Below are 16,715 nucleotides of genomic sequence, written 5' to 3'. Positions count from 1 at the left end.
CACTCATGTTAGAAAAAAGTGAGCTGAAGACTGTCAGTCCTAGTTCCTGTGGTGCTCAATAATCAATAACTTGCATTAAACTAGGTTTCTGTGACTACTGTCCATATGACTCCATGCCAAGAAACTCAGTCTTCAAAGGGAAAAGCAAAAGGAGGATTCTCACCATTGATGTTTCTATATCTTTCTCTCTCTCTCTCTTCTTCAATTCTGTATAAGAAAACATTTTCTGTCAATATGTCCAGAGGTAGGGTAGAAAACCCAATGAAATAATAAATTCTTAACATTGGATGTTTGAGAGTACATCTGGCTTCAAATACTTGGTGAGAAAGTGCTTGAACAAATTTTACTGTTAAGTAATTCAAATTGATTTCAAATGTTATAATTCTGATGTAATATTTATGGTGCATCATTAATAGAACAGTCAGCCAACAACATCAGGTAATAAGTACTTGTGTGAAATATTATTGTTCATTATGTAGCTACAACCTCATTTAACTGTAAGGAAAAATGTAACATGTAGGTAAGATTAGATACAACGAAGAATCTCATTTGTGTTTCCTTTGTTAGAACTTGTCCTTTCAGAAGGTCAGTAGTATGCTAAGTATTATGAGTTGAAGCCTCTTTGGAAACTATGGTTTTAAATTTTCTTCAAAATAGATATAATAACTCTTATTTTCATGCAATAGCCTCTACAATTGAAGATGGCTCAAATACCTTCTCTTATTGAAATGTCAATGTGACCCTCCACACACAGTGTTCCATAAAAAATTGTTTTGCTGTATTGATTTTTCATGGAAATTGTGTGCTGGCAGTATAACTGAGGAGAAAGAAAGGTGTCTCCTTTCCAAAAGGCATACTGGAAAAGGGGTTAGCAGTGAGTTCTGAGAAATTCTATATACCTTTTTAAAAAATGAAGCAAGTCTTATTAAACACGTTAGATAAACTAGCTTAGATAAAGCAATAAAAATTCTTCAACCTGGCCGGTGTTGCTCAGTGGTTGAGCATCAACCTATGAACCAGGAGGTCAGGTTTGATTCCCAGTCAGAACACATGCCCAGGGTTCAGGACTGAGCCCCATTAGGGGACATGCAGAAGACAGCCAATCAATGATTCTTATGATTGATGTTTCTATCTCTTTCTCCCTCTCCCTTCCTCTCTCTGAAATTAATTTTTCAAAACCATTTTTAATTTTTAAAAATTAAAAACCATTTTAAAATTTTTAAAAAAAGAATTCTTTAAAAGGAAAAGATAAATAAACTGTCTAGGATGTAAAATTTTAAACATGCTAATCCAAGAGCAATCTATGATAGCAAGCATAGTAATCTGTATTAGATAGAAATTTTAAGGATAGAGTTAGAACACTATACTGCTGGCAGAGTATTGGAATAAATGTAACACTGCTTGGCATATATGAATGTATCCCACAATATTAGTACCTAGATCACAGATTTACAGACACTATCTCACTTGCAATAATATACCAGTTAAAAGGTGAATAGCCAAGAAAATATATTTTGGAAAAGGAAATGTTAAATTGACATACTATATCATGTCCATATACAAACCAATTGTCTATGGTTTTTCTGCAGTATATATGTGATTTCATTAAGACCAATGTACCATTTAATAATAAGTATAGAATATTATTGGTAATAGAATAGTAAATAATTTTATAATTAGTACCAATGACCAGCACTGCAACTACCAAACACATTCCAAGAAGTATTGAGATCTCCAGAAATTAAAGTATCTAAATGCCATTGTTCTCCTTCATAATGCTGTTATGTTATAGTCTTTTCTGCACATGAAAATCAGGAAATGCCCTCTAAAAAGTGTGGGCAAAACAGGTACAGTTTTACAGAATTCATATACGTAGGGAGCAGCTATAGGGTCAAGCCACAGACTGACCTGTGGCAGGGCCACAAACAAGTCCCAGCTTGGAGGGCAGAGCCCTCCTAACATAATTAAGCTTAACCTTATAGCCCTCCCTGCTTCCTTCCTAGGTAGCTAATGGGCTATGCGAGGTGCAGCAAGTGCTGCCAAACAAGGTGAAACTCACAAGAATATTGTAAACATGTTGACCACTTCCCTTGTTTTGCTTTGTGTACTCTGACTATAAAATAAAGCTTTGGCTTGCAGGCTGGGTCTCTCTGTGTCAGAGAGCCACTTAGCCCCAGCTGAATTCTCTTGTCTGTCTTCTTTAATCCTTCACCGCCCCTCCTCAGGCTCACCGAACCTGGCCATGCTGAGCGCGGCACACACATGTTTTTCCTAAGTTATTTCTTCATAGCTATAAAATTGACAAAAGAGATCTCTAACTTACCCATTTTAGGGAATTGCTGAGAGATCAAATAGTATATGTAAAAGTTACGTATGTATTTAAACTTGATGTTGTAAATTTGACTTTTAGGAGAAGGCAAGTGAGAATTAGAGTGAAGAATATTCCACCAGGAGTAAGGAGACCTAGACTCAAACTCTACCTCTGCCGCAGAGTAGCTGTGTGATTTTCCAACAAAGCATGCACTCTTCTTGGATTTCCAATGCCTACCTATACAATGTGACATATTTAGATGAACTATTCAACATATCATAACTAAGAGTCTGAGCTTTTTACAGAATATCAGAGGTGGTGCCAAACTCTTTTTTCCCCTCCAGATTCTTTCAGTACAACAATTACTTAAAATCGAAGGTTCCTGCAGCTGTTTCCAATGCCATGTGACCATCTTTACAGATTTTAATCACACATTATTGGGGGTAGTCAAGGAGAAACACAACTTAACAAGCTTTCGTACAGCCTTAATTACATGATAAATGTGTATCAAAGTAACTCTGATCAAATTACACTCCCTTTAAATTAAAAAGTATAGCAACCCTTCATATTCCTTAGACATTATGACGCATTTCCAATACGCATTACGAAAGCCATTATCCATACCTGAAAAGGCTGCCTGCTGGGAACGTCGAGGTGTTTCCTTATCCACCTGTTGCCTTGATTCCCAAATATCTGCCACAGCAGCTTCCCCCTTGTGTTACTCCAGATTCGCTGGTAGATGGCCAGTCTATAAATCTGCCTTCCGAACATGTGGTAATAGAAGCGGAAGGTGCAGCTTCCGGTGTCGGTGGCACTGAGGATCGGGCTGAGTAAAGCAGCTGTGTTTTGGAAAACCTGCGGCTCTGAAGATTCTATGTAGAGATAGTGTCCTTTAGCTGTGCCCAGCGTGTTATCCTTCATTGGCCCTGTATTAAGTGTTGATGTTGGACCCTGGTGCCTGGTCCAATCAAAATCATCTTCTGTATCTTGTTCCCAATTACAAATTCCATTTTCAAAGTTACATTGCAGTTCAGGTGCTGAAATTGGCAGTAAATAATAGCAAAAGATAATTAAAGACAAAAGTAACTCTGCTTAATAATACTAGTTGATATTTTACTCCTGCCAAAGTAAGCAATTTTAATCTAAAAAATTTGCAAGAGTAAAGTTTTAAAAAGAGTGAAAAATTCTAGATAATACATTAAGTAAGAATATCTTATGGGCTGAAGGTGGAATTATTTTGGCCATTATTTTCCATATGCCATTTATGCCCATCCCTTCCCCATTTCTATTACTATAATTCTAGGCAAATGATCACAACTCAACAGCTGGCTCACTGCAACAAACTTCTGGCTCAGTGGATTTCAATTTTAGCTGAATGTTCCAATCCAGTGAGTATTAAAAATACAAAACAGAAAACACAACACCCAGAATTCATCTCCAAAACTGTTGATATATTTGGTCTAAACGATATAGCCAATCATCAGGATGCCTCATCGGCTCCCCTGATGATTCTAACATGCAGAGCTGAAAAGAGTCATATTTTAACTGATGTCAGTCTTTCGGAGTCCTCTGGGGTATATGGTAAAACTGCTTACATAGTAAAGCCTATTCAAGTGCTAGTTTGTTAGACACGGAGTGAAGCCCAGAAATCCATGTTTTTAAAAAGTACCCAAGAGGATATGAAGCAGGTATTTTCCAGGCCTCACTCTGAGAAACTTCTCTAGGGCTTCATCCTGCCCCAGTTCCAAGTGTCCCTTCCATCCCTGTGCCAGGATGACCACTCTTTAATGACAGATTATCATTTTCCTGCTCTAATCAAAATCCTTGAATATATACTCAATTAACCTAAACTTAGATCTACACTCCTCTTATCTTTCAAGCTTCACATTTCCCAAATTAATGAACTTCCTGTTTGTCCTTCCCAATGTGCCCTAAGCCTTCCACCCCTTCCCCATCTCTATTTATGCCAAGTGTTATGTCCGTGTCTTACTAATTCTTAGCTATGTCTCCTCAGTGGTCAGCTTTTCTACCCATTGGAATGTAGCTCCGTTAAATTAGAGCTTTGAAACTTCTAATGCCCTCAGTCACTAGAAGAATTCAAAGCACTTGTGAAGCACTAGCCCCTTACCAAATAAATACCTACATTTCTAGGATAACATCGGGACACATTCATTTTTCAAGATGTGAAAATTGCGTCAACACCAAGTATTTCTTTAGAATAAATGGGACAGAATGTACACTTGACATTATTTGGAATTAGAACTAAAGACTTCATTTTAGCTTCATTTACATAATCTAATATTTTTTTTAAATAAATGTCAGCTGTCCTTTATTCAGCTGTACTTGGTATCAAAGGTGAACAAATATTCAAACAATAAAAGAAAGCATATGTGAATAAATGCAGCCAGGCAAGAACAAATCATCTGTATCTGTAAACTAGAGAACAGGGCTTAGGCCTAATGAAGGGAGCCAAGTGAATACATATCACGTGGAAGAAGAGCTTTCATGTGCTATTTCCTCACTTGTGACTAACCAGGCCCAGCTGTGGCGTGGACTGGGGACCATGGTGTCCTTTCCAGGTGTCAGTCTGCGGCTGCAGAGCAGAAGGAGAGTGCCAAGCTGCTGAGTTTTTGGCAGAAAGCCAACGGATTTGTGAGTTGCCTGTCTTCACACTGACTGCATGCTCGGTCTTCACTTCAAAAGGGAACATGTGTAGCTCGGCCCCTAAAGAAGACCAAGACCCTAAACATACTCCAGGAAATACAGAGACTTAGAAGGCTAATGTGTTACTGGAGCATAGTAATACGTCTAGATGGACTGCTGAGAGAGCAATGACAGTCTAATGACACTGCTATTTCCTGTCATTAACGTTTAGTCACAAGAAGTAGTATACCGATATTTTATAAAGTTAATACTGACAAGTTTGAGGATAATTTGCTTACTTTTAGATAGAAAACACATTGTTTTTAAATCTTCACCCAAAAATATGTCCTTGTGGATTTTTGAGAGAGAGAGAGAGAGAGAGAGAGAGAGAGAGAGAGAAAACAATTGATTGGTAGCCTTTCATATGCATCCGGACTGGGACTCAAACCTGCAACCTAGGTATGTGCCCTGACTGTAAATTGAACCCACAACATTTCGGTGAACCATACAGGATGATGCTCTAGTCTAACCTGAGCCACCTGGCCAGGGCAAACATTTTTAAAGAGTGGAATTTGGAAAGCTTGAGAAAGATAAAAAGGCTTTCTGAATTTGAAAAAAATAAATTAGATGTAGGACAAGCAACACTTCTTATAATAGCCATTGTTAAAATCATTGATTCTGTTTACATCCACTCAAACATTAGTTGTGCACTGAAATTTCTGACAATGTCAAAGATCAAATATACCCCAAACTCTCTACTATGATTTATATACAAATTTCCTAATGTAATGGTTATTACGATATGCCCAGCATTTTACAGCTTTTCTGTGGTTTATAATTGGCCTCCCAACTTAATAGACACATAGTTGAAATATGTATTGTTGCTATTTCTGCAAAATGAAAGATACAATTTTTTTCCTGGTAGATTTTTGTAATTAAAAGATAAAATCACAACTATTAGCTTCTGATTCATATTCAGGACCAAGTGCATTAGGTACTCTCTGGAGCTAAGCTTATGAAGTTTCAAGAGCTACACAATCATCAGACACACAGATTTTTTGGTAATTTAAACCATAAACTCAGACTTATCTTTGACACCTTACTCTGTGCTCCCTATAGCCAAAACCTCATCGATTGTCCCTCCTAAATATTTCCCAAAACTTTAGTCCCTCCATCTCCATCCTTATCACTGTGACAAGCTGCCAACTCCTCTCCTGCTGACTACCACAATGGCCTCCTAATGGATCACTAAATACAGTCTTCTCCAATCCATTCATAACACACCATATCCATAGTGACATTTTGAAATATGCCAATTTTATTATATTAGCTTTCTTCTTAAAAACCTTCAAATAAGGAAGAACTTCCTTAACATGGACTAAAAAGACCTGCAAATCTGGCTGCCCTTTACACCTCTCTCCTTATCCTTCACCCTACTCCTTCTTTCTCCTTGCCCCAGCCACGCATTAGCTATCTTCCTCTGCCATGCAGTGACATACGGGGACTTTTTCATGCTTTGACTTACTATTTTTCAGATTTCAGCTAAGTCATCACTCTAGGAAATCCAATGCCGCTATTCCATCAAGTCACATCACCTCTATTTGTAAATCTTGTCAAAACTTCCATTTTATATTTATTTATTAAATATCTAAATAATATCTCTCTTCACCTAGGCTTTAAGCTCCATAAGGGCAAGGATGCTGTATAGTTGTATTTAACATTGTATCACTAGTATTTAGTTTCTAAATCTACATAATAAATACAGATGGCTTTGACTAATTGATTAATTAAATCACACAAAACATTCATCAACCCCGAACAACGTTTAGTGTCTTTGGCTTGACTGACTAAAGAACAGTAAATTTAAGTAAGATCACCACTATCAAATGTGGAAGAGGGACAAAAATATACCTACCACAGTCAGCCTCATCAGTATGATCACCACAATCATCCACCAGATCACATAACCGAAGCTTGTGAATGCAAGCCTTGGTGTGTCCACACCAGAAATGATCTGGCCCTTCACAGCTCTCTGCAGGGAGGGGAAGGGTACAGTTTTCAAAACTGATGTCATCAATAGCTGAGACCCCATCATAAATGCCAAGGCTGACTTTTTCTAGGGTCAAATGGAAGGGGTGAGTAAGGCGCCCAAGCTGAATAGTTGCCTGTGACCACTGGTTGCCCTGGTTATATAAGACTCTCCAGAGCACTGTGGAGTCATTGGAATTTTCCATATGTAGCTGGAGCACAGCTGCTCCCACTGACAGGCCATAGTTATAAAACCTGGAAAAGAGTAAACAAAAGAAATGTATATGACTTATAGGGATAGGCTACATATTTAACTTTCACACTCTTTCACTCAGTCAACAATAAATAATTAGTCATCTTAATGGAAGCCTTTATTTCTTGCAGCACTTGTGGTTGCACCTTTGCAAAACTTATCTGCTGAGGTGCATACTCTGACTCTCAGGAGCCAAGGAGCATTTCTCAAGGAGTTCAGTCCAGAACAGAAGAGAGAAGCAGTGTTAATTAAGTTATAATATATTGCTGAAGGGGAAAAGGCCCTTTCATCTTAAGAAAGAACACAACAAACACTGATAATGAGCTCTTAAGTAAACTGCTAATTGTGTGGAGCTAATGCAATAGCGATTTTTAAAGCAAAACCAAGGGCAAATCCTAATGTCTGCTAAATGCAGGAGTGTGCCTGCAAGCACGGCACTGCTAGGGTAATTGACCATTGTTTATAATATTTACCAGAAAGAAAGTGTGCATCCCGTTCCTGTCTGGCTGATAGTTGGACTCTGGAGTTTAGCAACTTGTGCCAAGCTGCTGCTTTTCTTCAGAATGAACATAAAATGCCCTATTGGTATACAAAAACAAGCCATACGTTAGCCTATTAGGTTATAAAGCGAGACATCTGTCTCTTAACCCTACACTAAATAAGTTCCATGTCCAACTAAAATTAAGACCGTACAACAATTAAAAATAAATGAAAGTGATTGTTAGTCAAATTTGCTTTTATAAATATTAGACTATGATCTATATCTAAATGATGCCAAAAACATTGGTAATTTAAGTTAACTCAGCCAAAAAATATATCTATGCTCTACCCCCACCATCCATAAAGGAATAATCCCATGCAGACAACATGAGTGTAACTGATAATGCTCAAATGCCCTACTATTTGTCCTGATAACATAGAATGTTATCTGCTTCTCTTTCTCTTCTCAGACTTGACCAAAGGGGAACTGAGGTCATTGCCAAGAGTCTCTGCTTATTGCTTACCTTGGGCAGTATTGTGAGTATGATCACAGGGAGGGGCCTGTTGCTCAAAATCAGCAGAAAGGTTACTTCTGGAGCTCCATATCCAGTCAAAATGGTCACCGCTAATTGCTTCAAACCAACCACAGCTATTTGCTTCAAAGTCACATTTGGAAACTGAAGAACAAAAATGTGGCTTTTAGGTTGGCTCTCAAAAGTGCTCGCACACTTTACAAAGGGTAGGGTTCAGTGGAAATCACCTTGTTAGACTTCTCCAAGTCCATCAAGAACATGCTTTAGGAGAAAAGGGATCTCTTTTGACATGAAAAAAGCCTGGAGTTGTGCTTATCATACTGGAAATTGATAAGGCAGAATTATCAATTTTAAAAATTCAATTTTTCCCAAATATTCTAAGCAGCAGCAGCATTCAGCCATATTATTTATAGAAGTGCAAAGTCTGCCTAATTTATTCTGATACTCATGCTAGTTTATCTGCTGCTATTATATCATCTGGAAGGCTGAATTATTCCTAGAGTATTTTCACTAAACCATGAGAGCAGCTACTTCTAAAAATACTTAGTATCTGAAAAATGTAGCTCCATTACATTTAATTAATGTTCACCTCTGGATTTTATAGAACTTAATATTTCCTAAAGCATTATATGCATTGCTTAATTTGTGCAGGACAAAATAATTTTACACAGTTTTCAGGTAAATATGCAGAAGAATCGGTTAACTTCCAGGAAGAAGAGAAGAGGAAGAAGAGGAAAGAAAGGGAAGTTATAAAAATAGCAATACAGCGTTATAGCTACTGTTCAATGAATATCCTATGTAATAGATCCTGAACTACTGAATGCTTTATCTAGATCTAACTTTCACATCAGCCGTATGGGGGAGGTATTACTATTACTACTATGATGATGTCGACGATTATTATTATTAAGAGGAAGAAAGGGAGGTCTAGGCAAGTTATTAACTTAACCAAAGTCATATCATCAGGAAGTTGTAGAGAGGAATTGAAATACAAATATTCTGATTCCTAGTCTAATATTCCTTCTGCAACTGTTGATAATAACTGTTAAATATCATTAGATTGGGAAAAAAAGGATAAAGCAAAATGGCATAATCTAAATTTGCTTAGTGTGGATGTTCATCTGTTGTTATATATCCCAATGCAAAATGAGGCTCACTCCCACTGATGATTATTACATTGAAATCCTTGTTCACTGGCTATTCTTATCCAAGGATATACTATCTACATGTTCCCCTGTAAAAGAACTTGGTAAGTAACCAGTAAATTTTAGGGGCTAAAAGTATACACTAAATCACTCAATGAGATTATAAAATTTAAAACAATAAAGGCATTTTAACCTGATTATAAACCACTTTTAATCTAATTATAAATTTTGAAAATGTTAATTCTACCCAAGGAAGAATATGAGGTGAATAGTAACATTACAAATACTTTCTAATTTTAATAGTTTCTATATAATACCTTATTTCCAAAATATATTTGTTTTCTATGAAGTTTCCTAGCTGAAAATATGTCCAGCAGAGTACTTTCAAATTTCATCAAAAGTCATTGGGAGGGGACCACTTTTTAAATTATATGAATGACTACTACAGTGTATGCCTGTAACTAATAAAAAGTAATATGTAATGTAAACTGTAATTGAAAAAGAAAGCAATTAGAATATATGGATACGTTTAAAAATAAGTATTTTTAAAATGTTGCCTAAACTTTAATAAGCAAGAGATGATGATATGCCAGGATACATACAGAGACACTTAGAAATAAGCAAAATGAAGAAAGTACTGCTATATTTACAGTACAAGTTTCTCAAGTAAAATTTAGAAATCTATGGTGAAGCATATTTAAATGCCACTTGAAGTGAAAAAAAATGATAACTATAACAAGAATAAGTGCTAAGAATATTTAAGTTCACATTTTTAAAGGCCATCTCTATTTGTGAATATAAAATATACCAATAACCCATAAATTCCAGAGTTTCAAAGTATGGAATGCCATTTCAATCCCTGAGGAAGCAAATGTTTTTTTTTTTTTGTTTGTTTTTTGTTTTTTTTTTTTACTGTAAATTTCTCAAAGTCTTCCTGAAACATTTTTTATTTTTTTTTTATTTTTTTTTTTATTTTTTTATTGCTTAAAGTATTACAAAGGGTATTACATATGTATCCATTTTATCCCCCCGCCCTAGACAGTCCCCTAGCCTCCCCTATCACCCAGTGTCTTATGTCCATTGGTTATGCTTATATGCATGCATACAAGTCCTTTAGTTGATCTCTTACCCCCCTACCTCCTGCCCCCCAACCCTCCCCGGCCTTCCCGCTGCAGCTCGACAATCTGTTTGAGGCAGCTCTGCCTCTGTATCTATTATTGTTCAAAAGTTTATAATGGTCTCTATTGTCCACGAATGAGTGAGATCATGTGGTATTTTTCCTTTATTGACTGGCTTATTTCACTTAGCATAATGCTCTCCAGTTCCATCCATGACGTTGCAAATGGTAAGAGTTCCTTCCTTTTTACAGCAGCATAGTATTCCATCGTGTAGATGTACCACAGTTTTCTAATCCATTCATCTACTGATGGGCACTTAGGCTGTTTCCAGATCTTAGCTATGGTGAATTGTGCTGCTATGAACATAGGGGTGCATATATCCTTTCTGATTGGTGTTTCTGGTTTCTTGGGATATATTCCTAGAAGTGGGATCACAGGGTCAAATGGGAGTTCCATTTTCAGTTTTTTAAGGAAACTCCATACTGTCTTCCATAGTGGCTGCACCAGTCTGCATTCCCACCAGCAGTGCACAAGTGTTCCTTTTTCTCCACATCCTCTCCAGCACTTGTCGTTTGTTGATTTGTTGATGATAGCCAGTCTGACAGGTGTGAGATGGTACCTCATTGCTGTTTTGATTTGCATCTCTCGGATGATTAGTGACTTTGAGCATGTTTTCATATGTCTCTTGGCTTTCTGGATATCCTCTTTTGAAAGGTGTCTATTTAGGTCCTTTGCCCATTTTTTGATTGGATTGTTTATCTTTCTTTTGTTAAGTTGTATGAGTTCCCTATAAATTTTGGAGATTAGGCCCTTATCAGATATGTCATTGGCAAATATGTTTTCCCACACAGTGGGTTTTCTCGTTGTTTTGTTGATGGTTTCTTTTGCTGTGCAGAAGCTTTTTATTTTGATGTAGTCCCATTTGTTCATTTTTTCTTTCGTTTCAAGAGCCCTAGGAGCTGTATCAGTGAAGAAATTGCTTCGGCATATGTCTGAGATTTTCTTGCCTTTGGATTCAGAAGCAAATGTTTTTGTTTCCTATTTCAGACAATCTTCAAAATAGTTCTTGTTATACAAATACAGAAAGAAAACTAAATATTGAAGTTGTATAATATCTATCCCCATAGCTACTTCGAAAGGGGACCTTATCATCTGCTATCCAGAGAGATATTGCTGTGGAAATAAATGAATATTCAAATGGTAGTAAAATTTAGGAACTATAGCAGCAATTTTATAGTTCTCTTACATAAAGCTCTTCAAAAATAGTAATTTCAGCAGATGATTATACTGTTAAATTTCAAATATGTTGTAGTATATTTTGTTCCTACTATCTAAATTTCTATACACATTTAAAAATCCACCTCAAGTGATCATATATGTAGTAATCAGATAAAATTAACCTCTGGTTAGCCGTTAATCAAACAAACTTAATTAGAATGGCTTTTGAAAATTATGTATATCTTTTTTCTGACAGAAATACAATATCCTGGGTGTGTTTTAATAATTGAGATTTGAAGATTTTTCACTATTTCAGGAGCATCATTATTGACTATCTCAATTATCATCGTCATCAGAATTACCACAATCTGTAATAACAATTTGCAATTACCATTTACTCAGGGATTATTGTGTACCAAGCTTTGGGCTAGAAGCTATTACATTCATAACAGGATGCCAACACAGAATTTCTAAAAATTACACATGACTATTTTATAGCTATGAGTAGAAAAGCAAGTGACTCTACAGCAGCTTTCAATTATTTTATGTAAAGTTACCCTTGTGACCTCAATTAGTTATGTAAAAATAATTTCAGTAGCTACCCCAGGGGAAAAGACGTTAGGGATATTTGGTGGATAACAAATAGTTCCATCACCCTAAACTCTGTCATTTTTAGAGTTTTTTCACTCAGGCAAAGGAGAATAATGTATGGAGGAGCCAAGGAATCGTGTGAGGTAAAATAAAAAAATAAAAATCCAGAATCAGACCTTATCTCATTTCATATTAACTATCTTATAACTTTTCTGATGGTTTCAGATGATCCTTACAGAGGTTCATTTGTAAGGAATAAACACAAACTGGACAAAGAGGAAGTCTGATCTGATCATTTGGACCTTGCCAAAAGACTTAAATATACAGAAAGATGCCTCTTAACATTTAGCCAATAGATTCCATTAATAGTTAATACTTATTAATTATTTAAAACATAATATGTAATAGTAAGGGGGTATTTACAAAAGTCCATGCAATTAAAAGATCTATCCTATTTAATAAAAGACAAAAAGGGTAATTAACCGTACCTCCGCTATGCTTCCCATTGGCTAATTAGGGTGATATGCAAATTAACTGCCAACAAAGATGGCGGCTAACCGTCAACAAAGATGGCATTTAATTTGCATACATAGGCACAATGATGGAAGGCGAAAGGGGAAGGATGGAAGAACAGTGATTGGAAACCCAGGCAGCAGGCAAGAGCTGGGTGCCCTGCCCCCTGACCAGTGATTGCCATCGGAAAGCTGGGCTGCAGACGAGGTGGCACCCCTGGGGCCCGGGGGTGCCACTTGGCCTGCAGCCCGGTGGTCGCCATGGTGATCGGAAGGAGAGAGAGCTGCATTGGGATCAGAGAGCTGGGGCAAAGGCGAGGCAGCACCCTGGCACCCCAGCACCTGACATGCAAAGGTCGGGGATGAAATGACTTTTCCCAACCACATCTGCAAAAATCCTGGGGAAGGCATCACTGAAGAGTTCACCACAACTCTCTTACTTGGCAAGGAAGAAAACAGTTGGCAACGGAAACAATCCCTTATATCAAAGTTAAGGTCCCTCTGGGTAAAAAAGAGTATTTCCAACGTAAAGGAAGGAGCAGGCAAAAATAATAGGTTTTCATGACTTCCACTGAAGTTTGAGCATATGACAGAGTCAAAACAAACATACAAATTAAAACAGACAGTGGACATTCAAATGACCTGAATCAACTGTCACTGTTTGTCCCAATAGCAGCAATGCTTATGTGATAATATAGTTTAACAGACATACAAAACAAGTCACCTGATAAGAGAGGTTCGGCTTCTAAAGTAAATTGAATATGTTCTTTTAAAATTCTCATGTCCTCCCCTCTATAATTCTTAATTTTCCAATCAGAAAATTACCCCAGGTGATCCAATAACATGTAGAACTCCAGTAACCTAACTTATTTTTTTTAAAAAAAACCATCCCAACCATTTTTAAAATATTTAAATTGATATTTTAGGGTTAAAATTATAAAAGATATTTAGATCCAAATATATTTTCTGAATAAAAAATATTTCCGTTTTTGATTTAAAAAAAAAACATAAAAAAATATATAAGTGACACGTTTTCCCAAGAAACTCTGAATTAGTACCTTTTCCTCTAACTTCCTTCAAATTGAGAGAATCTATGGAGTTCCCTATACTGCACAAGTTTTAATGAAAGAAAATAAGACTTTCTAAGAGCATCAAATACATGTTTTCTTATTTACAAACATATATACTCTTCTCTCTCCCCCCCCCCTCAAAATATATTCTTACTGATTCAGAGAGGAAGGGAGAGGGAGAGAGATAGAAACATCAATGATGAGAAAGAATCATTGATCGGCTGCCTCCTACATGCCCTGTACTGGGGATCAAGCCCACAACCCGGGCATGTGGCCTGACCTGGAATCAAACTGTGACTTCCTGGTTCATAGGTCGATGCTAAACCACTGAGTCACACTGGCTGGGCTCAATTTGTATTTATAAATTCATTCCAAGGACATATACAGCTTGAAAAGCTTTGGAAGTAGTTTCAAAAAAGCTAGCTTTTAAGTAACAAGAAAACAGTTATAGAAGAAACTTTAAATTAAAAGAAAAAATTGTTTTAATTTATTCAAGAGTGGGTGCCCTGCCCCCTGACCAGTGATTGCCATCGGAAAGCTGGGCTGCAGACGAGGTGGCACCCCTTCTCAATTTACATCACAGCCCAAGCTGTGCCAGTGGCACAAAAGGAACCACCTGAGCTTTTGCAGCTTAACCCAACAAACTCCAGATTTCAACTCCTTGCACCCATTAGGAACACACTCAAGAAGTAGAATCAGGTTCGGAGGAAGCCGGACCCGGCTGGGCCAGCAACATGGAACCGCTGTACTAGCAAACCCACAAACAGGTCCACTAGATCCAGTCTCACATGGGACACTGGGAGATGGCAGACAAGCAGTCTGTGCACTTAGTAGAAAACTAAATCCAAGCAAGCATACCAGATATTCAGCCAGCTAGAACACCTGGAGACTTTGTCCAGCAAGGAGCCTCCCAACAAAAGACAGAATTCCAAACTTCGTGTTGACCAGTTAAAGTATGATGTCCAGCACCTGAAGACTGCCCTCAGAAACTTACAGCATCGGTGATATGCAAGGGAGCAGCAGGAGAGACAGTGAGAGGAGATTCTGTCTCGCACCTTCACCCCCAACAGGGGATGCAGTGCCCCCTGTGAGGCTGCGCTGGCCCCTGTGAGGCTGTGCCGGCCCCTGTGAGGCTGACACGGCCCCTGCGAGGCTGACACGGCCCCTGTGAGGCTGAGACGGCCCCTGTGAGGCTGAGAGGGCCCCTGTGAGGCTGAGATGGCACCTGTGAGGCTGTGACGGCCCCTGTGAGGCTGTGACGGCCCCTGTGAGGCTGTGACGGCCCCTGTGAGGCTGTGATGGCACCTGTGAGGCTGCGACGGCCCTTGTGAGGCTGAGAGGGCCCCTGTGAGGCTGAGATGGCACCTGTGAGGCTGCAACAGCCCCTGTGAGGCTGCAACGGCCCTTGTGAGGCTGAGAGGGCCCCTGTGAGGCTGAACACAGGGATACGTCACGGATGGAAATAGCTACATTTTCCATGTGTATGACCCAGCAACAAAAAGTGTACACCTATGGATGAGGACAGTGGGGGGGGGGGTAAGGGCACGGGGGGGAACTGGGTGGAGGGGGGCTATGGGGGGAAAAAGGGGAACAACTGTAATAATCTGAACAATAAAGATTTATTTAAATAAAAGTAAGTCCTTTTGAAAAAAATGTTTTTCTAACCTGGCCAGTGTGGCTCAGTGGTTCAGGGTCAACCTATGAACCAGGAGGTCACAGTTCAATTCCTGGTTAAGATACATGCCCAGGTTGTGGGCTAGATTCCCAGTAGGGGCCATACAGGAGGCAGCTGATCAATGGTTCTCTCTCATCATTGATGTTTCTATCTCTCTCTCCCTCTGCCTTCCTTTCTCTGAAATTAATAATAAAAACATATTTAAAAAATATTTTTCTCCAAATAAATTCAGAAGAACTCAGAAAGACTGAAAGCATAAGAATGTAACATATTATTGCTAGCCTAAAATTACAAAGTTATTCCCTCCATTTTCCCCCATTGCCTTTATCATGCTTTACTTATTTCTATACCATATGCCCCTTCTAAAAGAGTACGCCATTCACTCATTTATTATAGTTTCAGTCACTTCCCTACTAGAAGCAAGCTCCAAGAAGAGATGGATGTCTGTCTGTTTTACATGTCGTGAGATATTAGAAAATCTCTGCCACATAGCAGACACTCAATACTCACTTGTTGCAAGCATCTGTGACCTTTCTTTTTCCAAAATAAAATTTTCATTATTCCTCAAATTTTTGGTTCTATTACAGAGTTGAATTTACTGAGTTGGTACCCCAATAATCTTACTTGCCAGCTCATAAACTCCTAATTTTTAAAAGGTTTTACTTTTGACAGTTTACTAATTGTGAGTGTTTCCTTGGGTTCAATATTTGATCTTTATAATTCTTTATTTGAGATAATTAATTAATTACCTCAAAGCAGTGTTAATTATGCATTCATACTTCATCTGGAATGAAAAACTTTAAGTGGTGTCATTAATGTCAGAGTTTTATTTTTAAAAAATGCCTCTTACTCTATAATTTCTTCCTGGTAAACCCCAGCAATATTAAAGCTTCAATTACTTTATTTCTGTCAATGAATCCAATAATTACTGCTCCAACCCACTGCTTTCTTGTTAGTGCCACAACTGTCTAAAATATAGACAATAACGATCTCCTCCTCAACCCTGCTCCCCTCCTCTCACCCACTCTATATCCTGTAACTCAAGATAAAAACTCAGAAGCATTACTTAAAACATCTCTTTCCCTACCTGCCAAAATACATCAAGTGTTTCTTTACACTTAGATTTATTTTTAAAATT

At 37.9% G+C, this 16,715-nt stretch overlaps 1 protein-coding gene across 1 annotated transcript in view; it reads right to left on the bottom strand.

The window, feature by feature from the left end:
* MALRD1 (MAM and LDL receptor class A domain containing 1) overlaps positions 1-16,715 on the bottom strand; it is a 629,377-nt gene that overhangs the window by 487,299 nt on the left and 125,363 nt on the right. Inside the window, exons 16-19 of the mRNA XM_059660668.1 lie at positions 8,240-8,392; positions 7,709-7,814; positions 6,870-7,237; positions 2,936-3,348 (exon numbers count right to left, since the gene is read on the bottom strand). Coding sequence (XP_059516651.1) covers positions 2,936-3,348; positions 6,870-7,237; positions 7,709-7,814; positions 8,240-8,392 — 1,040 coding nt within the window. The remainder of the gene's footprint in view (positions 1-2,935; positions 3,349-6,869; positions 7,238-7,708; positions 7,815-8,239; positions 8,393-16,715) is intronic.

Source organism: Myotis daubentonii, chromosome 1, assembly GCF_963259705.1.
Source record: "Myotis daubentonii chromosome 1, mMyoDau2.1, whole genome shotgun sequence".
Classification (NCBI taxonomy): Eukaryota; Metazoa; Chordata; class Mammalia; order Chiroptera; family Vespertilionidae; genus Myotis; species Myotis daubentonii.
Note: the sequence above shows the minus strand (reverse complement) of the source record. Positions and strands in the feature narration are given on the sequence as shown.